Source organism: Cryptotermes secundus, unplaced genomic scaffold (genome assembly GCF_002891405.2).
Source record: "Cryptotermes secundus unplaced genomic scaffold, Csec_1.0 scaffold1003, whole genome shotgun sequence".
NCBI classification, from domain to species: Eukaryota; Metazoa; Arthropoda; class Insecta; order Blattodea; family Kalotermitidae; genus Cryptotermes; species Cryptotermes secundus.
The window spans coordinates 523,569-544,551 of NW_019733847.1; the positions used below are offsets into that span (position 1 = coordinate 523,569).

General features: G+C 37.3%; 1 protein-coding gene across 9 annotated transcripts in view; it reads right to left on the minus strand.

Annotated features, from left to right (window-relative positions):
• The window catches only part of LOC111868283 (ATP-binding cassette sub-family A member 3), a 78,527-nt gene that overhangs the window by 46,423 nt on the left and 11,121 nt on the right, over positions 1-20,983 (minus strand). For 3 of the 9 annotated variants that reach the window (XM_023858803.2, XM_023858808.2, XM_023858802.2), the window contains exons 2-7: positions 13,579-13,869; positions 9,609-9,629; positions 6,174-6,242; positions 2,812-2,918; positions 2,252-2,376; positions 1,033-1,162 (exon numbers count right to left, since the gene is read on the minus strand). In XM_023858803.2, the coding sequence (XP_023714571.1) occupies positions 1,033-1,162; positions 2,252-2,376; positions 2,812-2,918; positions 6,174-6,242; positions 9,609-9,629; positions 13,579-13,862 (736 nt within the window). In that variant the 5' untranslated portion in view covers positions 13,863-13,869. Of the gene's footprint in view, positions 1-1,032; positions 1,163-2,251; positions 2,377-2,811; positions 2,919-4,920; positions 4,966-6,173; positions 6,243-9,608; positions 9,630-11,854; positions 12,156-13,578; positions 13,870-16,178; positions 16,184-16,837; positions 17,033-20,983 lie in introns of those variants that run through there. The other 6 variants (XM_023858804.2, XM_033752995.1, XM_023858807.2 and 3 more) reach the window with 6 other exon arrangements.

Genomic DNA, 20,983 nt, shown 5'->3' on the forward strand with positions numbered 1-20,983 from the left:
TTCCTCTTCATAGACATGTTGAGCTAGTTTAGATTTTTCTAAAGACCTTCTTTGAGGTTATGCCCATGTTCCCGGAGCCGCACGGCCAGAGGTCTGCCTGTTTCGCCAGTGTAGCTTCTGCCACATTCACAGGGAATGCTACAGACGCACTGTGCCGTCTGTTGCGGATCTCTTTTCGGTCTGGTTTTCATAAGGGAGTTCCTAAGAGTGTGTTTCGTACGGAAGATGATCCTAATATTATATCGATTACCTATCCGTTTAAACTTTTCAGAAACACCCTTCACATATGGAATATACACAGAACACAGAGGTTTATCCTCTTTCTTCGGACGACTACTGCCCTTGGAATTAATGACCATGTCAGTGAAGCCTTTGGGATAACAGTTCAACTGAAGATCGTGTTTCAGGTTGTTAATTTCGTTGACCAAATCTCGTCGATCTTGGCATATGGTGGAGGCTCTGTCGTGGAGACTTTTAATCAAACCTCTTTTTACATGTGGTGGATGGTTAGAATTGAAGTTGAGGTATTGACGCAAGTTAGACACTATTAGTTTTGTACTGGTTCTCCTTCCTATTCCATGCCGTGGGGTCATGGACCTGGTTATTAGTTTGGTTTCATGACATAAATTTCTACGGCTCTATCTATCCTGGTTCCACGCTTGTACGTGTTTGGAACAATTTTTAATGTATATTTTTTCTTATTATCTCTCATGGCTTTAGCCTGGTCTCATGTATTTATAACCTCTGTGTGGAAAGGCATGTTGTTGGTGACTGGTTGAGGCTGGTTCGTTATCAAGGGCTCATGAACTGAGAATGGAAGGCTGGAGAGTGATCCACTTTGCAAAACTTTTCCTTTAAACTAAGAGCAGGACAATGCATAAATCCAATATCTCTGAAGTCTTTGACCATTTGCCTTAAAATCATATATACAATGTTCTTTCAGATAATTCTGTAATGTGTATGGACCCTCAATCAATACATTTTAATCTGTAAAGAGAACTGCTTTCATTCTTAAGTATGCTTGACACTTACCAGGGAGACCTCCCTCATTAAATAGTTTCGACCGTGGACCAGGCACTTGATACAAAGGAAAAAGGACATTTGTACGCCAATCACTTTCATTTCCCCTAAACCGTAACTCTCCTGGAAATCTGATTTTCATCTGCAACAAGAAGTATCTTGAACATTTATTAATGATGTCTAAAACTTCAAACAAGGAAAACACAAAACCGTTACTACTGTTTATTGTATTTCATTATGGGTGGTTTAAGATGACATGACAATCTTAGTATGGTGACATTTATATTCACATTGGGGGGGGGCACTTGCTTAGAAATTGGATTTATGATAACACAGGTAAGTGACTTTGAGCAATCCTAAGGAACCAGCTGGACATCTTTAAGTAATACATAAAAATGTATACTGAAAACTAGAAATGCTACACAATGGAAATGGAATTATACAACAACCACCCACAGTGCCAAGATTTTCCCATAAATCACGACATATCATGTCATAGCAATTATACATATGTTGAACATAAGGTTCAACACTGATATTACGAAAGTCCATCAATGGATAGAATCCATCCACCTCCCACCTTCAAAAAATGTTTCCTTGAGACCCACATTACCTTTACCCTCCCACCTCCTTCACAGCCTTCCAAGTGGTTATTTTCCAGTAGAAAATTAAAGTCTTCTGTGTCGTGCCATCATGTAACCTGGTAGGATGTATGCAGTGTTTTGGCGGAACACGTTGCCTCCGTTTTCTACCCTAAAGATGGAGGCTGCTTATTCCTACAAAATGCCAAATTCTATGGGCCACCTCCAGGAAAGTGTGATCTTCATAGTCACCACTATGAGAGCCTCAAAGGTTGTTTTCCAAATGTTTCTCAACCAAAATTCTGAGTGTGTTCCTTACCCTGCAGATCCACATAACTTCCTCAGCTTATTTAACTTCCCATGTATCATTGACCCAACAGTACTAAATTGCTTACATTTTTTAATAATTAAAAATTTGACAATTCATCAAATTTGTACAAAAGCACTGGACTAACTAGAAACATGAAGAAGGATAGAAATAATAGAATATGTAAAACAAGATTGTATTATATATTGTATATATCTGAGGGGAAGAAAATTTAGGAAGACCATCGAAGAGGTGGCAAAAAAACTGTTATCAGACCACACATAACCTAGTGCCAGACATGATGACTATGATGATGGTAGTGGTTAATTGCTGACTTCCTTACCTGGATATTGTCAGGAAACGGATCTGAGTCATCAAAAGCAATTCCTGCTAGTACATAACCCATTATATTCGTAGAGTGGGATGTGAGCGCTTCATCCATTTCTTCCTGATTTCTGTATGGCTTAGCTGTAAAGCAAGACATTATTCTGATATGGAAGCAAAATAAGGCTAAGATTACATTTCATGTAACCATACTAAGAAATTACCCTTCCACCCCCCCCCACTCCCAAATTGGAACTTCATTATTGTGAAATGTAATTCATAACTAATTAAAGGAATTTATATTGAAACAATATCTTTATATATACTGCAAGTCACAATTCCAATTCCCATCTGAGTACATGCTTGGACACATGCACACATGTTCATACAAAAATATTTTCCTATTTTCCCCCTTTTCTGGATTGGTGGTTCAACTTTGTCTTCATTTCAGAATTTGCAATGATCTATAAAAGCAACGAAAAAATGTTGTTCTTGTTCCAAGTGGATCATGGATCTTTTACAAATATGACAAATGAACTGAGAGACATACATTATGTTTCATGTCTTGATTATACTTACAGATAAATGTCACATTTTCTGTAGCAGCGCTTAATTTGATCATGACATTATCCATGATGCTGGTAAGGTTTTCTGATTCTGGAGACCAGGCAATAAACCATTCAGGGCTAAATGAAAGATCATGTAAAGTTAAGTGGCAATATATGCACAAATGGCAATTGAAAAACATAATTTTTCCCACTATTTTGATAAGAAAATAATTATTTGCTTCATACTTTTCTTCCGTCTGCCATAAGTTTGCTGTTTTCTTAACAGCATAGTGGCGAACATATATTGTCAACACAGGAGACAGTGGGAAAGGGGGGGGACATGACAAATATCTATTCCCCATGCTTTAAAGAAATATAAAAAATTGAAATCAACTAATACTGCAAGTAATCCATAAGGGTATAGTGGAAAAGAGTTTGGGAACCTGTTTATTGCTTTAATAGATGTAGCAACAATTAAATAATTTATAATTCACTAAAATATTTGAATCAGTAATACTAGATGTTCAGTTTGAAGAAAATACTTAAAATGAGTGACTATGTATTGGTAAATAAACACAGAAGAAATACATGAAGTCTATTCCACATACTTTTAAGTAAATTTCTAACGTTGCATTGTCAACCCATTATTGACATATTTTCTACTAGTCTACCTGATAATTTACACAGAAATAGAACTATAAATACATATTTTTCCATTGTATTCTAGAGTAATATTAAAAAAATAGAGATAATTTTGAAAATATTTGCAATATTTCAAAGCTATAGGATTACACAGTCGACTATGTTCTGTGGAAAGTAATATTTTCTGGGAAGTTATATATGTAGTCACCTAGAAATTTACTAGCATTCTTCCAAAATATTGGCAAACTACCAGACTGCACCGCATCACACTGTAGAAGATACTACTCTTTATTGTCACTGCAGTGAGACTCTAATCCTACATTGCATGTTACATTTCTTTACAATTTGTCATATAAAGACTTCGACAGTTATTTAGAAATATCATGCTTAACATCATTTTAAAAGTATTGGACCCTTCTAATAGATTTACTTGAGTTTTCAGGTATTAACAAATTAAAAAAAAAAATCGATTGAAGGAGATGTGTGAATAATTAATCTTCTCCTCAAAAGTTTAACAAGTACTGTCAATTATATCTGTTATAGTTGAAATGCAATAGGTCTTACCCCATGACATGTTTTATGGTAGTTTCTCGCTAATTTGATTTTATTAATTCAAGTTATCTATTCTAGCTTTTCTTGTGAGAACTAAAACCATATTCTCTACGTTTACTTTTGTTGGTGTAGCTGTATAATATATGCAAGGCATGCATAAATTACAGTGAAACTACATTTATGTAATTATACCAAACAAGCAGCAACTTCTATCATTTTCTACAACATACTTAAAGGGTTGTAAGCACAAAACACATAACTGATAAAGGGCAAGCCACTAACTACACTCTGACAAAATGTTCCACAGTACATCCACAAAAACAAAGATTAAGCTACGTAAAATTCATCAACAGAGTTAAAAACAAAATACCCTATCCTCTAATACCAAGGCAAGAATTTAAATCCACTGTAGTGCCATAGAACCAAAGTGATTTAAAAATGGCCCTTGTATACTGCCATAAATCCAAGTTATGTCAAATTTAAATTATTTTTGGTTATATAATTTTCAGGCACAAATCTATTCACTCTTGATATGTATTTCTCATAATGTGGACTACAGATATTTTTTCTTGGAAAGAGCTTATTCTGAACCCTGTTTTTGAATATTAGCAAAGCACATATATATAGACACATACATATTCTGCAATTTAAAATCTTTTGAGGCATGTGCAACTTATTCTGAGTTGGCCATGTGCTGACAAGTTTTCTACAAACATTGATATATGTCCAGCTGAAACAGTCTTACATTTGCTAGCAGGATGTATTAGGTTGATATAATCTCATGCATACACTACACTGAAAAGATACATGTGCCTTTTTTCATTTTGCTTTTGCATAATGATCTTTCATGTTGCTGTTACATGCAGTACAGGTGAAACATCAAATGTCCTTGGTGAATGTCAAAGCAATATTACTACTATAATCAGATGTGAAATTAAAGTCATACCTGAATATCCAGCGTTCTAGTCCCATTCCAATATTGAATTTAGGTCTGCCAGAACACACAAGAACATGTACCAATAATCCTACAATTTTTCACAAAATGTTACCCGTGAATCTTAACGAAATATATTTTATATCTATTAATTTACTTTGGATTGTCATATATGATGCAATCTTAAAATTACAAATAATGTTCAAATGCACAATCTTATGCTGTCTGAATACAGCTAGACATTAACAACACGCAACTCAACAAATGTATTAAAATTAATATGGAACCTTATTTACATTAGCATGATAATTTAAATTTGCAAGGAACTTTGCCACAACTGCACGGAAATTTAAACAAGGATAAAAATGTGGTTGAAAAGAAATACAATACAATTTTTAAAATTGTGGTTTTCGGTGATTATACAGTGCGTACAATCAAGTGCGCGCCGCGGCTGNTGTCATCTGCTTGCAGAGTTCAGGAGCTCAGCACCATTTGAAGCTTTCAGACATTTGAGAATGAAATGTTATATAATGTTAGTCAAATTGAGTTAAAAGAAATATAAATGAATGTAAATTAGCCTGTTCTTGAACTTAATTCAAACTTAGAAAACACTAAAAACAGTGTCGCACAAACCATGTAAATGCTGTAATTTCTGAAATATTCCAATTATGAAATTGTTATATGCTAACAATAATACTGAACAAGGCAGGGCATGAAAACAGTACCAACAATATTTATCATGCTATGTAATACATATTATAAATGCATTAACAACAGAAATGTTCCATTATTACTTATATGTATCTAATTGCTTCAATTTTATTTTTATTTTCTCAATTTAATTTTCAGTCTTCACCTCTGCCACCAATATAAAAAACAAGAACAGCATAAAATGTCTGTCAGTATTATGACTACTAGTCAGCTATAGGTGAAAGCAAGGGGAAGTCCTAAAGTACCACATATGTTAGATTTACTTTAAAGGGCAATATTGAACACATTTACAGTGTAATGGATCATCCGACATCAGACTTTTAGCGAATTACGTTAATTTAAATTTCAGATTCCACTAAAATATGCACATGTATCCCTTCCTGCCTTAGACGCATTCCTATTTCCATAGAAATAATTAAATTGTGATGCTCGATGGACAATTTAGTTCAACAGCAACAGATATTCTCATTCAGTGTGGCACAAAATTGCTGGCCTGGTTTCGAAATTGCACATTCCTTATAAAGATTTTTATGAAGGACAAGTATCACATATACCGTTTCTCAAAATACTCAGGCTTTAGTTTTCGAAAATACACAAGTAGTTTTTTGCGCAGGCCATAGTTTCTGAAACAAAAACACATCTCAGATCACTTGAACATACAACAGACATAAACTTCCAGTTACCCTGCATCAAAGCATCTAAAATTCTCATTGAACCAACAAAAATTCCAAAGAAAATTTACTATTTTTATAAAGTTAGTCAAAAAGAATAATGCATTGGTGATATATTCACTAGCCATGCGATAATTATCCCAGTCATGACTATCAATGCTACCAGATGTCCTCCCTCACCCAAATGCCATTACAATAGAAGCTAAATGAATTTGCGTTCACATTCCACTACATGTATCCAAAACCTTTCACCCTTTAATTAGCAGCGTCACCTAGGAAGTCTTCCACGCAAGAAATAAAGAGAAAATATTTTTCCTTTTTTTTCTTTGCATTGAATTTCTGTAAGAGTTTATTCATGCAACCGGAAGATTCATGTAACCATCAAACTCCGTTCCCTGTGCATGCCAGATAATGGGAAATATATTATAATTATTAATACTTATAAACTTGAACATTAAATACATTGGAAGTTTGCTCAAGGCTGAATTGTAAAGCCAGCACAGACAGCTGTTGCTAGGGAATGACCCTAAAACAACGCCGTTGCTAGGCAATGGCTCAGTAGCAATCACGTGATCACCCCAACAGATACGAACGCAACAGTGGAGTAACGATGAGAAGCTGTGTTTCCTATGTGGTCCATGGCGAGATATTATAAGCAAGACCAGAAATAAATCAGTGACACCGTGCGGAGGCAGGATCGAATACCTCCACTGTGACTGTGAGTTGTAGGAGGTCAGTATCAAAAACAAAGCCAGGCATAGAGACAATTTGAAAGAATGTTTGAAATAAAGGCTAATTCCTAAGAGTAAAGGGATTCACACTGGCAGTATATTTATACCAAAATTAAATTTCCCTTGTAAAAATTGTGAAGTTTAAAATTAAAATATTTGGTACACATTTAAACATTTATTAAAATACATCATTAGGGCCTTCATGCGTAATGATATATGTAAATAGTTGATATACATCAATAGGATTTCAGTCACATACTTTATATCAGAATTAATTACAATTTAACAAAGTGTTTGGGGGTTGAAAGCTATGGGAAATTTACAGAAGCATTTTTCAATGGACAGGCACATAAATGGACAGAAACATAGATGACCAGGGACATACATATGTTCATAAATGACTTCTTGTTCTTATGCATCATATACAGACAATATCTAATAATCAATTTACAAAGCTTAAATGTAAGTATATTAGCAGATTTTCTGATGCCCCCCTTGGAAAAATTCTTGGCAGTTCCCATGATACTTCAAATTTTATATAATCATGTGTTAATTTAACTGACACCTTTATATTAATAGGATGAATGATGTTATCACATGTTTGACAACGGTATCATGGCAGAGGGTGAATAGAACTGGCACCAGTTATCAGATATGGCTCTGACTACGTTTCCTGATGTGTGCATACACTAAAAATGATCTAACAATATTTTAAAGGATATTAATGCTTCCTGTGGCACTGTATATAAAGGACTACAGACCTTTTTTCAGTTAATACACATTACTGTCAACGAATGATTTCTTCCTCACACTTGTTTGTATTGGTATATTTCATTGCAGTAAAATGTAATGGTATCACACACCGTTACCACACGAAAACATAAGCCCAGAAAATAAAAAAATATATAATTTTGGTTTACATACACATAGTCAAATAAGCATGCATATGCACAAAGAGGCATCCACACACATACTCTGAAAAAGAATCACTTCATCACACAGTGTAAAGAAACTTAAATATCAACATAGAATATATATATATACCATATTTACGCATGTATAGGCTGCACATTTTTTGTCAGAAATTCAAGAGGAAAACTGGGGTGCGGCTTATATTCGAAATATTCGAAATCACACTTCATTTAAAAAAAATTATATTCATAATTAGTAATACAGGGTGTTCTACTCCTGAAATAATATTCCAAGAAAATTATTTTTTCTATAATTTCTGTCTGAAAATTGTGCTGCGGCCTATACACGCACGCGGCCTATACATGTGTAAATACAGTATATATAATATCAAAAGCCAAAGTATATCTTCCAATAGACTTACACAAAAATACCCTTAGATTATGTAATAAATTGTTTCGTTGCCTATTGGAATTGGCTATGCAGAGATGGGTATTGATGTCATGCAGAGTCAACTAACACTGCATCTACACACATTATGAAATATCATCAGGAATTTTTTTAAAACCCTGCTTGCAAATTTGTATTTGTAAAATATAGAAAATTGTACTTCCTAACATTATGCCATGTAGCTTTCATTTTGCTGCATGTCATCTACAAGTGGTAAAGAAATTTCAAATCATAATGTCTATTGTTATTTTCAATATATTTAACTATGTTATTTGTAACTCTTGACTATATGACTTTGAATGATTGGATAATAGTGAAGAATGAATTGGAAAGCATGCAGAAGTCGGTAGTCATATCCTAGTTCAAGGTACTGCCTAGGCATTTTCCTACAAGGATCAAAGAAAAACTCAAAATCTGTGTCCTGTTAAGATCCAAACTAGATGGCTTCCAAATACGAATGTTACTGTTTCAGTCAAATTGCTAATTAAATCATGTCAGCCATCCTCTGCAGAAGAATGATGAGTAGGGAAATTTGTGTGTTTAAGAACTGGGAAACTGGCCATTACATCAAGCAGAAATATGTAATACAGGCCTGGAACTGTGGATTTATAGGATTTACTATTTTTCACAAGGACATTGATAATTAAATGAGAAAAGATGGGAAGAATTATGTCACAATGCTTATATATTGGCATAAAAATGAAGAAAATTCACAGTATGAAATCCTTTGGGCTCCTAAAATTATTTCTACTTAAAACTGGTTTTGGTAACCAAAAGTCATAACCAAAGACATGCATATCTGGTTGTGCATAAAGGACAAATAACTCTTCTTATGATAACATATTTTAGTGGGTAAGATATAAATAATGTCGAAAAGTGTCTGCAAACAGAATCGTCACTGGATATGAAAAGTTGACACATTTGCTTCAGCTACATACTTCAAAAATTTTTTTTTTAAATTTATCATCTGGGAAAACTGAACTCTAAACACCCTGGTGTTGTGAAGTCAGTGGCTGGAGGGTAATTGTATTAATATCGGAAGAAAATAAATGCTCAGCCATCTGGACCAGGGACATGTATTGTTACTGTAGTGCAACATTTGAACAATTTAGGTCCATGCAACTGCTTTCCACGAGTTTCATTTTCCCTTGAGCATTAATTTTACTGTGACAATATATGCCTGCAGACATTAAATTAATTACCATTGTCACATGTACAAACTACTGACCTTGTGGGACGATCCTTCTGTCTGCAATGAAGGGCAGAAAACAGAGTATTGTGTGAGACTGATGAATAATATAAACTATTATTTTATAAAGCATATCACAGCTGTATATTTATACAAATTTACATACTATATATTTTCTGAATAAAAGAAAACTAAATTTCCATATGGTGGGCTGTGAGTTCCAAGAACAAATTTAAGATCTTCATTTACTAGTCCGTAATGATAGAAAAATATTTTCCCACGGAGAAGAAGGTGACTGACTACACATGACGTTTGCAAGAATTCCACGTTCACTCACTCATGGAGCTGAGCCCTTCTTGAGAAACTGTCAATTGTGCAGCTACTCAAGAGCTACCCAGCATTTTATGGAACCCAAAGGTTCATTACCATGTTCACAAGAGCCCTCCACCGGTCTCTATCCTGAGCCAGATCAATTCAATTCATACCATCCCATTCTATCTCACTAAGATCAATTTTAATATTGTCCATCCACCTATGTCTTGGTCTTCCCAGTGGTCTCCTTCCTTCCGGCTTTCCCTCCAATATCCTATACGCATTCCTCCTCTCTCTCATTCGTGCTACATGCCCTGACCATTTCATCCTCCTTGACTTGATCATTCTAATTATACTTGGAGAAGCATACAAATTATGAATCTCCTCATTATGCAGTTTTCTCCAACCTCCTGTCACTTCATCTCTCTTCGGTCCAAATATTCTCAATACCCTGTTCTCAAACACCCTCAGTCTATGTTCCTCCCTTAATGTCAGAGACGGAGTTTCACACCCATATAGAACCACGGGCAAAATTATAGTTTTGTATATAACATTCCACCTTCAGACTTCAAAATGAACACAGCTGTACATAACTGTATTTAACTAGTGAATGAATTTTGATGTTATAGAAAACATATTTTTAGAGTGATTGTCATTTTGTAATACTAGAATTGCCATTTTTTTTAAATATGTCATAATGAAGTTCTGGATCTGTCAGCTATTCCATTTACTGATGATCTGGTTACCAGAAGGAAATAGGAGAGTGGGAAGACGAAGATTAAGATGGGAAGAATGTGTGTGGCAGGACATAAGAATTTTGGGTGTAAAGAACTGGAGGAATGTAGCATCGAATGGAGAAGAATGGCGAGCAATCCTGAGGAAGGCCAGGGCTCACAAAGGGCCTTCGTGCCAGTGATGATGATGATGATGATGATGATGATGATCTGGTTATATTAATTAATGACATATTTAAGAATTTATAGTCATTCGTAACGCTTTTAATTTTCAATGGAGTTGTATAATTAATAATAGATCAAATATGGGATGCTCAGATGAAAACTGAAGATCCAAATGCATCAGTCATATGAAACTTTCAACACATAAGGGGTGCAGCCTAATATATTTTTCAGAATATATATATTTGATGTTGCTATCCTCATGTGATACACACAAACTCAATTTCTGATAAAAGAAAAAGTAAAGGTATCCCTGTTACAGGCCGTGAAGCCCCATAGGGTAGTGAGACATTGAGGGTCCCACATTTTCTCTAGACAGTCGGCTCACAGATGGTGGTGAGGTTAAGTAAAGGTATCCCTGTAACAGGCAGTGGAGGCCCATAGGGTTGTGAGACGTCGAGGCTCCCACATTATCTGGACAATCGGCTCAAAGATGGCGGTAAGGTTGTCAGCCTTACGCGCCGGCCGCCTTTTACCCCCCAGGAAAATTATTTATTTAATTCCTGGTACTCATTTCTGTTAGAGGCTGAGTGAACCCCAGGGCCATAGTGCGGCTGGAAGGATTAGGTCAACTGAAAAAAGTCCAATGACCTCATCGGTATTTGAACCCGCGACCTTCTGATAATTAATTTATGTTTTGCCACGAGCTGATCATTCATCCAAGGAGTCCTACCGTCTACAAAATGATCATGAAACTGAAAATCAGAGGCCAGGGCCCAAGGGGGCTGTAGAGCCAGTGAACAAAATGAATTATAATGTTTGTGGAAATCTTTGGCACCAGATAACTAGGGTAAACATTATATTGACAAATGCTTCGAAGATCATGAAGTGCAAAAAGCCTACTTTATAAAATTAATCCTTCGAAGCCCAATATTTAGTACATGTAACATACGATTTAACATTATAAAACTCTAGATTTTGCTTGAAAATTGTAAACCAAGCAAACAGTAAATAGACTTTATCTGGTGCTAGATGATTGCTTGTTTGCCTGATTGTTTGCTTGCTTGGCTTACTTACAGTCATGGAAGTGGAAGGCTGTACATTCCTCCAAAATGTCGTTAAACTTCTACCATAGATAGTAAACTCTTAGTCATCGTTTTGTGGCATCAAAATACGTTCTGAAGTTTTAGGTTAGAACGAACAAAAGGCAGCAAACTTAGACATATCCATATGTTTATGGAATTGTCAGATTATTGATATTCCGCTGGTCATGTCCCGTGTTTCGAGAAATACAATCGATTATTCACACGTTCCAACCGAGGAAGTTTCTTACATAACATCCTGCGAGTATATTTATTATTTCAGGTTGACAGGTGAATAAAACTTGTGGCACTGCGAGGTGTAGTGTTGAATTTTTCCCATGTGACGATATGCATGAAACAATAACATACGTGTAAGATTTGAGGCTTTCACGGCGGTGACTATGAAGAAAGCAGTCTTCTGTGATTTGGCACCGTGTATATGTGGTGTTAACCGACGTTTCGGGCGATACGTTCCTCCGAAACGTCGGTTAACACCACATATACACGGTGCCAAATCCCAGAAGACTGCTTTCTTCAATAACATACGTTTTAAATATTGATAGAATATAATAAGTAGAGCGAGAAAACGAATCACTTCTTACAAAAATTTGTTTATTTTTAATCTATAATTTCGACATGAGGTCCGTTTGTAGCTCAGTATAATCTGAGACCGAAATTCCTCCGTTGCCACGTGAACTGCAATGTATCTTGTGTAACTGTAGCTACAGCTTATGATATTTTCCCTTTTAAAGTTTGTACTAGTACTACCGTTGTAGCGAAGTCACTTTGTAATGTAATTTATCTTTCACGTAACTCCTCAAAAAAATATATCTAATGGACTGAGATCGGGTGATCTGAGAGGCCAAAACGGATATGTTATTCTCGTATGTTCATACCTTCATAGCCTTTCCAGCTTTCTTTCCCATTCCCGCCCTAAAATCGTGTGAAACAGGAGCTGTCTATTTAGTTCTGATTTTCCCCAACATATTGGCATTGGCACTACAATCGAGCGGTGGGTATTCCCCGACCGTGACAGGAATTGCCTATTAATTATGGGTAGGATATATTATTCTTGTTGTCATTATTAACTGCACTAATGGAATTGTTATAATCGTCCAAATGTAACGAGTTTCCTTGCTTCTCTTCAATTTAGGGAAATAATGCGTTTTGCTTCTTTCTTTTGTTCGTGCTTACTTCATGATTGGCCTTTTGGCTGCTGAGTAAGCACATAATAAATAAATAACTGAATTATCCTCATCATTTCCCTCACATTAGGATGAGATTAACCTCTGTCAAATAAGCCTATGTATAAGTTTTGAGGTTTTCACGGCGATGACTATGAAGAAAGACGTCTTCTGGGTTTTGGCGCCGTGNGATACGTGTGCGACAGAAAATATTTCCTCCAGTTCGAGTTCTTAAAATTTCTTCTTGTCGACATTGCTACCAACTTCATAGCAAAACACATGATACATTCAACCAGGCGAAATACGTATTATTGTTACTGCTACTATTATTACTATATAAACTTCTTTGTTTCGTGTTTTGTTTGGAAGTTATTTTTTCTGTTTCATTTCTCTTACTCGTGCTCTGTAATTGAACTATAGGCTGTTAAGTTTTCACGTAAATAAAGAGAATCAAATTGAAATTAATTATTTCGGAACACACAGAGACGTCCAATGAAACGATCAGACTAAGAAGACTAAAATAGCCTCTACTTACCTGTAAGCATATGGCGATGCTTTGATAAACGGCATAAATATCTTCTGTATTGTTGTCTCGCTGAAGATAGTACCATTTGTATGATCCACTGAGAAAGGCTCGTATGTGGTAACAGTGCCGAAGTTTTCCGGAGCAACAAGGCTTCGAATCAGGACCAGAAGTGATGCTAGCAGGACTGGAGCCAGGATCTCCACCGCCGTTTGAATGGGATGCCTACGTTGTAGGGTCCAGTTCTTCCACATGAGAAGAGTGAACTTGTTCCAGCCTACAGCCATCTTGGTCATCGGGGACCTGTGCGTGGACGGCAGAAGCTTACAAAATGTTTCCGCTCATTGATCCCTTATTTGACCTCTTTTATATTCACCTGTATTTGTCTGCTATTATTCCTACATTGACCAGTGTTTACATATCGGAATATTGGTTCTTTAGTGGTACATAATGCCATTATACATAAATCCGCCACATAATCAAAAGCACCACATAGGAGATACAACAAAACAAAACTAACTAAAGAAAATCCGTGGCTTTAGTTAGCAAGCAAATTATGCCGAGCGAGCGACCGCCGCTTGTCGGCGATGTTAGTGCCAACTTTAGCGGATAGAGTATGTAGTGTGGTCAGCGTAACGAATCCCCACGGCCGTTAATTTCGGTTTTCTAAACCGGAGCCTCTATTTCCTTGAAATAGCTCCTCAGTTATCCTCATAAGGCTGAGTGGACCCCGTTCCAGGCCCACTACTTCTGGTAGCGCCGGGAATCGAACCCAGGACCTCTGTATCTGTAGCCAGGAACTCTGACCACCAGACCACAGAGGCGGTCACATACAAGACACAACACTTCTCTAAAATACAAGAACAGAGACAAGGAGAAACATTCTCATATACCTACAAGCCAACAAAGCACAGATTAGATCAATACAAGACTAGGGAAATCCCTGAATATATGCATCGGTAGCAGAGAGACATATACACACAATTACTATATCCAGACAAAACATGATAAAACCTTTTTATATAAGTTTCATTTTAATAATTATACATTTTAACAATTAATCGTCGATATGAGCACATCTTTTTATACATAACAACATTACGTATTACTAAAAAACATTATTCCAAAATGCAAACATTGGATAATGTAGCAAATACGAGTACATGCGAATGTAAAATAAAAGTCAAATAAACTTGACTTGGTTCATCCTGGTACGTCACAATACCACTGGTTCTAGTTTTCACAGAAAGTTTTTATAACTTTACTTTTAAATACTTGACTTTGCAAATAATTTAGTTATGTTCCAACCACTTCATGTACTTAATGTAGTTACAAGGTATAACTGTTATATATTAATGACATTGTAATTGTGGTTTTCTGAATGCTGATCCTGTCTTTCTGAAAATGGTCAACCCGACCGAAACACATTAAGGAAAATGAAATATTGAAGTACAACTTTTATAACCAATAACACTTAACGATGCTACGGGTCATTTTGTACAAAAGTCAAATACCCGCTGATGGCTTAATGGGCCGAAACATGTTAAGAAATGACGAATGTGCAGACTGTCCATACTACCTACAGTGGATACGGAATAACACAAAGAAATATCATACACACGATATGACGCTAAGATATAATATTTTAACAGAAGCTTGGCTTCATTCGCCGCCGAAGAGTTCAAACACCAGAACCCACCCAAATCAGCCACAAACAAATAAAAAACTCCTTGGCTTGTAGTCCGCAAGCGAACTATACCGACAGAGCGAACGCCGCTTGTCGGTGAAGTTAGTGCCAACTTTATCCGATAGAGAGTGTCGCGCTGTCAGCGCAACGGAATCCCACGGCCCTTAATCTCGGTTTTCTACACCGGAGCCTCTACTGTATAACTACATGGAGCGGAGTCGCTCCTCAGAAACTGATAGTCGCTCATCTACTGGACAAAATCCCCTCCTTCTATGGAACACAAATATTTATTACTATATTCACAAGAGCCCAACGCCAGCGACTATCCTGAGCCAGATGAATCGAGTCCACGTCTTAAGAAGTTACACTTCCAAACTCATTTTTAATATTATCTTCTTATCTACACCTAGGTCTTCCAAGTAATCTACTCCCTTCAGATTTTTCGGACTCATACAACATGTCTGATGTCTACAGTATGTACCAGAAACACTTTCCCCTCTCATTTTCCTTGTTATCATCACCCTGACAACACTTAGTGGTTAGTGTTTAATTACAAGACTCTCCATTTTGCAATATTCTGTAGCCTGTTAGTTCCTTTCCCTTACATCGAAATATTCTCCCTCATATTTACTTCTAAATAAAAGCTGGCATAGCACAGTCGGTATACGGACTGGATACTGGACAACCGTGGGATCGAAGTTCGAGTCCCGGTAGGGGCAAGATTTTTCTCCTTTTCACGACGTCCAGACCGGTTCTGGTGCCCATGCAGCCTCTTATCCAATAGGTACTGTAGGCTATTTCCCAGGGGAAGAACTGCCGGGTCGTGAAGCTGACCACACACCTCTAACTAGTGCAGAGGTAACAAATTCGAGGTGTATCGAAAAGTTCCCGGACTATGTCAAATAGAAATACTGGCTTAACTTACTCAATTCTGGCTGCCATTTCCTTCAAAACAGTCTCCTTGGGAACATATACAGCGATCCCTTCGTTATTTCTACGTTTCGAAAGCACCGTGGAAGTCATTTTCCTTAATACTGCTGAGTACCGCTTACAATTCCTTTTGCGTGTCAGACACTGTTTCGAAACGTCGTCCATTCAGTTTTATTTTCAGTTTGGGAAAGAAAGAGGAAACGCTGAGGACTAAGTCCGGCGAGTAGGGAGGATAGGGAACGATAGCCATGTTGTTAGTCACAGGTGTGTGGGCGGGCGCGTAGTCGTAATGACGCAGCCATTTGTGGTTGCGCAAGAGTTCAGGTCTTTTTTGTCGCACCTCAAACCGCACTCATAACGCATTACAATGGCTCAAAAGCATTTAACTGTGGTACTGAGTCATTTGCTACGGACAGAACAGACAGCGGTGTTTTCCTTGAAGATATATTTGAATTTCTAAATACAATAAATAATGAAATGACGTACTGTCATGACAGTAATAGGGGAAGTTGAAGCTCACAACATATATATATTAAAACAAAAACAAAATATATCTTTAAAAATAATCAAAATAATATTACTCTATAATTAACTTAATATAATAGATAAACGAAAGTTTTTTTTTGTTTTGCCCTTAATTTTACTTTACTTTACCTCAAATTTCTCCCATTCACTTGGATGTACCCGAGTTACCCTGTTAATCAAGCGATACACGAACTAACATGCGCCACTGACTCCACCTCGGCTCTCTTACACACACAATAGATAATTCCACGGGTCATACATCATCCCTGCAATATGACAGTGTATAATGAAGAAATAAACGTGCCAAACGGGCTGGCGAGTGCTGGCGAGTGACTGACTGAGTGTAGATCATATTGTAACACAGCATTTCATTTCGAAGGCCAAGTTCAATCGATTCTGGTTGCACCCGACCTATTTGAGACTGCGCAGAACGATGTCACTTATTTACCATGACCTACGAATTTTTCGCCTTTACCCTCTGAAAGCGAGATGATGCTTATTTATTGGGTTGAGTCATAAATACCAAAAAGAGGATTACATAAATTCAATTAGACTGTATATGGTAAGGAAGTTGGTGTCGAAATGAAAGCTGACACGGCTGACACTTATGTCTCGTCATCCGAGTGTGAAACAAAATAGCTAACAAATGTAAGAATATTTGATAGATTTCAAAACTGAGAATAACAGAAAGTAAAGTAAAGTAAAGTAAAGGTATCCCTGTAAAAGGCCGTGGAGGCCCATAGGGTTGTGAGATGTTGAGGTTCGCATATTTTCTAGACAATCGGCTCACAGATGGCGGTAAGGCTGTCAGTCTCACGCTCCGGTATCCTTTACCCCCCGGAAGATTCCTGCTGAGTCGACCCCAGGGCCATAGTGCGGCTGGAAGGATTAGGTCAATTGAGAAAATCCAATGACCTCATCGGGACCTGCCGGCTTGTAGCCTGAGAATAACAGTAGTAACGTGAAATTCGCTAAACCAAAAATTAGGTTATTAAGTTCAGATTCTTATTATCCCTCCCCCTCCTCCTCCTAAAGATTTAAATATACATAACTGTAACGTCACCTCTTGTTTTATACGAGTGTGAAATTTGGTCTTTCAACTTAAAGGAAAATGCGGGAGTAAGGGATGATGAGAATATGTGGATCTAAGGGAGTGAAAGTAACAGGGGGATGGAAAAAGTAACATAATTAGAATCTTACTAATTTTTGCTGTTTATAAAATATTATTAACGGTCGTCAAATCAATGAGGATATGGGCGTGGCATGTGGCACGCATGAAACTGGAAATTCGTACAAAATTGTGCAGTAGAAAAACCCGAAGATTTCAACTGGAAAACCAAGGCGTGAATGGGAGCGTACCCTTCATAATTATTGAATTTGGGGCATAATACTCGTGACTACACGAAGAAAAAAATTTTTTTGTGCGTGCAACATTTTATGCATATAGAACAAAATTTTCCAAAGAAACATAACCTCAATAATTTGAATTTTTGGGGGGGGGGAGGAAGATACCTAATATGCAACAAATAGCGTTTTACTATGTTCATATACGATATTAACTTTGTTCTTCAAAAATGTACATCAGTTTACAGACTCAACCAATGTAATCTTATGCTCTTACTTGTAACTACTAATAATTATCACTGAGAACACACATCCCCACAAAACAATAAGCGTTAGACTTTTATAACAAGGTATAGATAACAAAACTAACACAATTAGAATCTGTATTAGTGGAAATTATGCCATAAATGGACCAATTAGTACAATTATTAATTTCTACTTAGGCCGCGCCATAACTCAAGCGGTTAGTCGCTGGCTTCCCACCGTGGTGGCCCAGGTATGATCCCGGGTCTGGTCAAGTGGTCAAGTGGGAACTGTGGTGGAGAAAGTGGAGCTGGGGCAGGTTTCCTCCGAGTACTTCGGTTTCCCCTGCCAATTCTCATTCCACCAATTGCTCCACAATCACCCTCACCTATCATCTGGGGCTGGTACAATAGGCCAGAAGTGGCCGCAGTACAAGGGACTTAGTCCCACCCCACTAGCAATAAAAGAAATTCTACTTCGTCGTAGCATTTGAAGGAGAGTATGAACAAAAAGCCTTTCCCAGAAGTTCTTTTGTTACGTTTTCACAATTTTGTTACGTAATATTTTAACTCGCGAAGTTAGATACTGTCCGATTACGTAACAATGCATTACGTAAAATGAGTAGGATTACAGCAGAAATCGAAGTTTAATTTGACAATTTCCATTCTCTGTCTATAAATCCACAGAAGTATTTTTTTTTCAATATTGTTTAATGATAACACTTCAATATGGCTGGGAGGCTGTAACTCAAATCTCGCATCAATTTACTGCACGTTGCACAAGTAAAACAAACTAGAAAATTGTGAAGTTCACTTCACAGAAACTGGATTAGTGTAAAAGACTACATAAACACGTCACTGTAGACTATAACATAATCTTTCTGCTCCAAGAAACATGAAACACTTAATTTTATCTCGGACGAAAATAGAAACAGCGGGAAGTAATACGTGTAATTGTTATCGTTTAATTCTGTCCAGTCACAATTTTACAAACAACAGAAAAAGAGCCTAAGGGCACAGCGAAACGAAGTCATTCTTGAGGAACAGGACCAGAACGTTTATTTCAGCACTCACAGCAGGCTAGTCTGTATCCTGCGTCGGTTAAATCCATTTTAATATTATCCCCAATCTACGAGTATATCTAGGTCTTCTAAAATGGTATTTTTCCTCACACTTTCAGACTAAAAGTTTGTATGCATTTCTCCCGTGCGTGTTGCATGCCTCACTCACGTTAAAATAACACTCCTCATTGTGTAGTTTTCTCCAACCTCCTGTTACTTCCTTCTCTTTATGTTCAGATATTCTCCTAAGCCCTCCGTTCTCAGACATAAATCTACAGGAAATTCTTACCTTGGAATGAGAGACAAAGTTTCACACCCATACGAAACAACGAGTAAAATTATAGTTTTTTATATTACAATCTAGGCCGCACCATAGCTGAAGCGGTTAGTCGCTGGTTTCCCACCTCGGCGGCCCGAGTTCGATCCCCGGTCTGGTCAACTGGGATTTGTGGTGGACAAAGTGGCGCTGGGGCAGGTTTTTTCCGAGTACTTCGGTTTCCCCTGCCAATCTTCATTCCACCAATTGCTCCACAATCACCCTCACCTATCATCTGGGGCTGGTACAATAGGCCAGAAGTGGCCGTAGTACAAGGGACTTAGTCCCACGTCGTATGAGAAATGACTGTGATCATGAAAAATTTTAGTTCCAGGTTTGGTTTCCTGAAGGTCATCCGCCTTCACTCACTTATGTGCTCCCCATTAAAGCATGAACGGTTGAACAAATCCAATCATCAAACATCAAGTCATTTTCTTCTTGGTCTTCCTGGATTACCTCTTCCTATGTGTCGATAACACAGAACTTGCTTGGCAGCTCTTTCTGATGGCATCTTCTGTAGATGTTCCAGCCAGCTTTTCTTCCTTTCGTGTTTTAATCCAAGCATGATGTTATGAAATACATTTTCACATTAAACAGAGAAATCCGTCATGAGAGTGGTCTCACGTTCTGAGGTTCACCGCTAGACCACTGATATCATAGGTTCGAATCCTACTTGGGACATGAAACTACACGCTCTTCTGTGAGTCACTGTGCATGTAGAGGCCTTGCAATGGGTCAGTTCCACTTCCTACATAAAACCCAACTTATTAAGCGAACAAACACCTCAACACTGTTAACTACCATAACAGAAAAGCGTTGGTTATGATTCATGAAAGACGTAGTGAAATTCCCTCTGATGCAGTATTTTCAGTACTGGGTCCTAATGTTTGTATTTAGGCATTATGCAGAATTCTTCGAAATTACAGGGCTTATTTCATCAGAAAACCTAAACAAAAAATAAACTACATTGTTTTAGTCCGCAAGCGAACTATACCGACCGAGCGACCGCCGCTTGTCGGAGAAGTCAGTACCAACTTTATAGTGGTTAAAATAATAATTTATTGAAAACGTGGTCTGAGATCGACATTAGGGGTCTCATCAACTTTGAATCTATACCCGAAGGGATCACTGTTAAACAGACATTCTACGTGGAGGTGTTGAAAAGGCTTATTAGTGCCGTGAGGCGCAAGCGAGGACAGTTGTGGAGAGATCACGCATCGATTCTTCGCCACGACAAAGCCCCCGCACATTCTTTGTTTCGAGTGTCGCAGTTTTTAGCAGGAAAAGGCACCTCTGCCGTGGACCCTCCGCC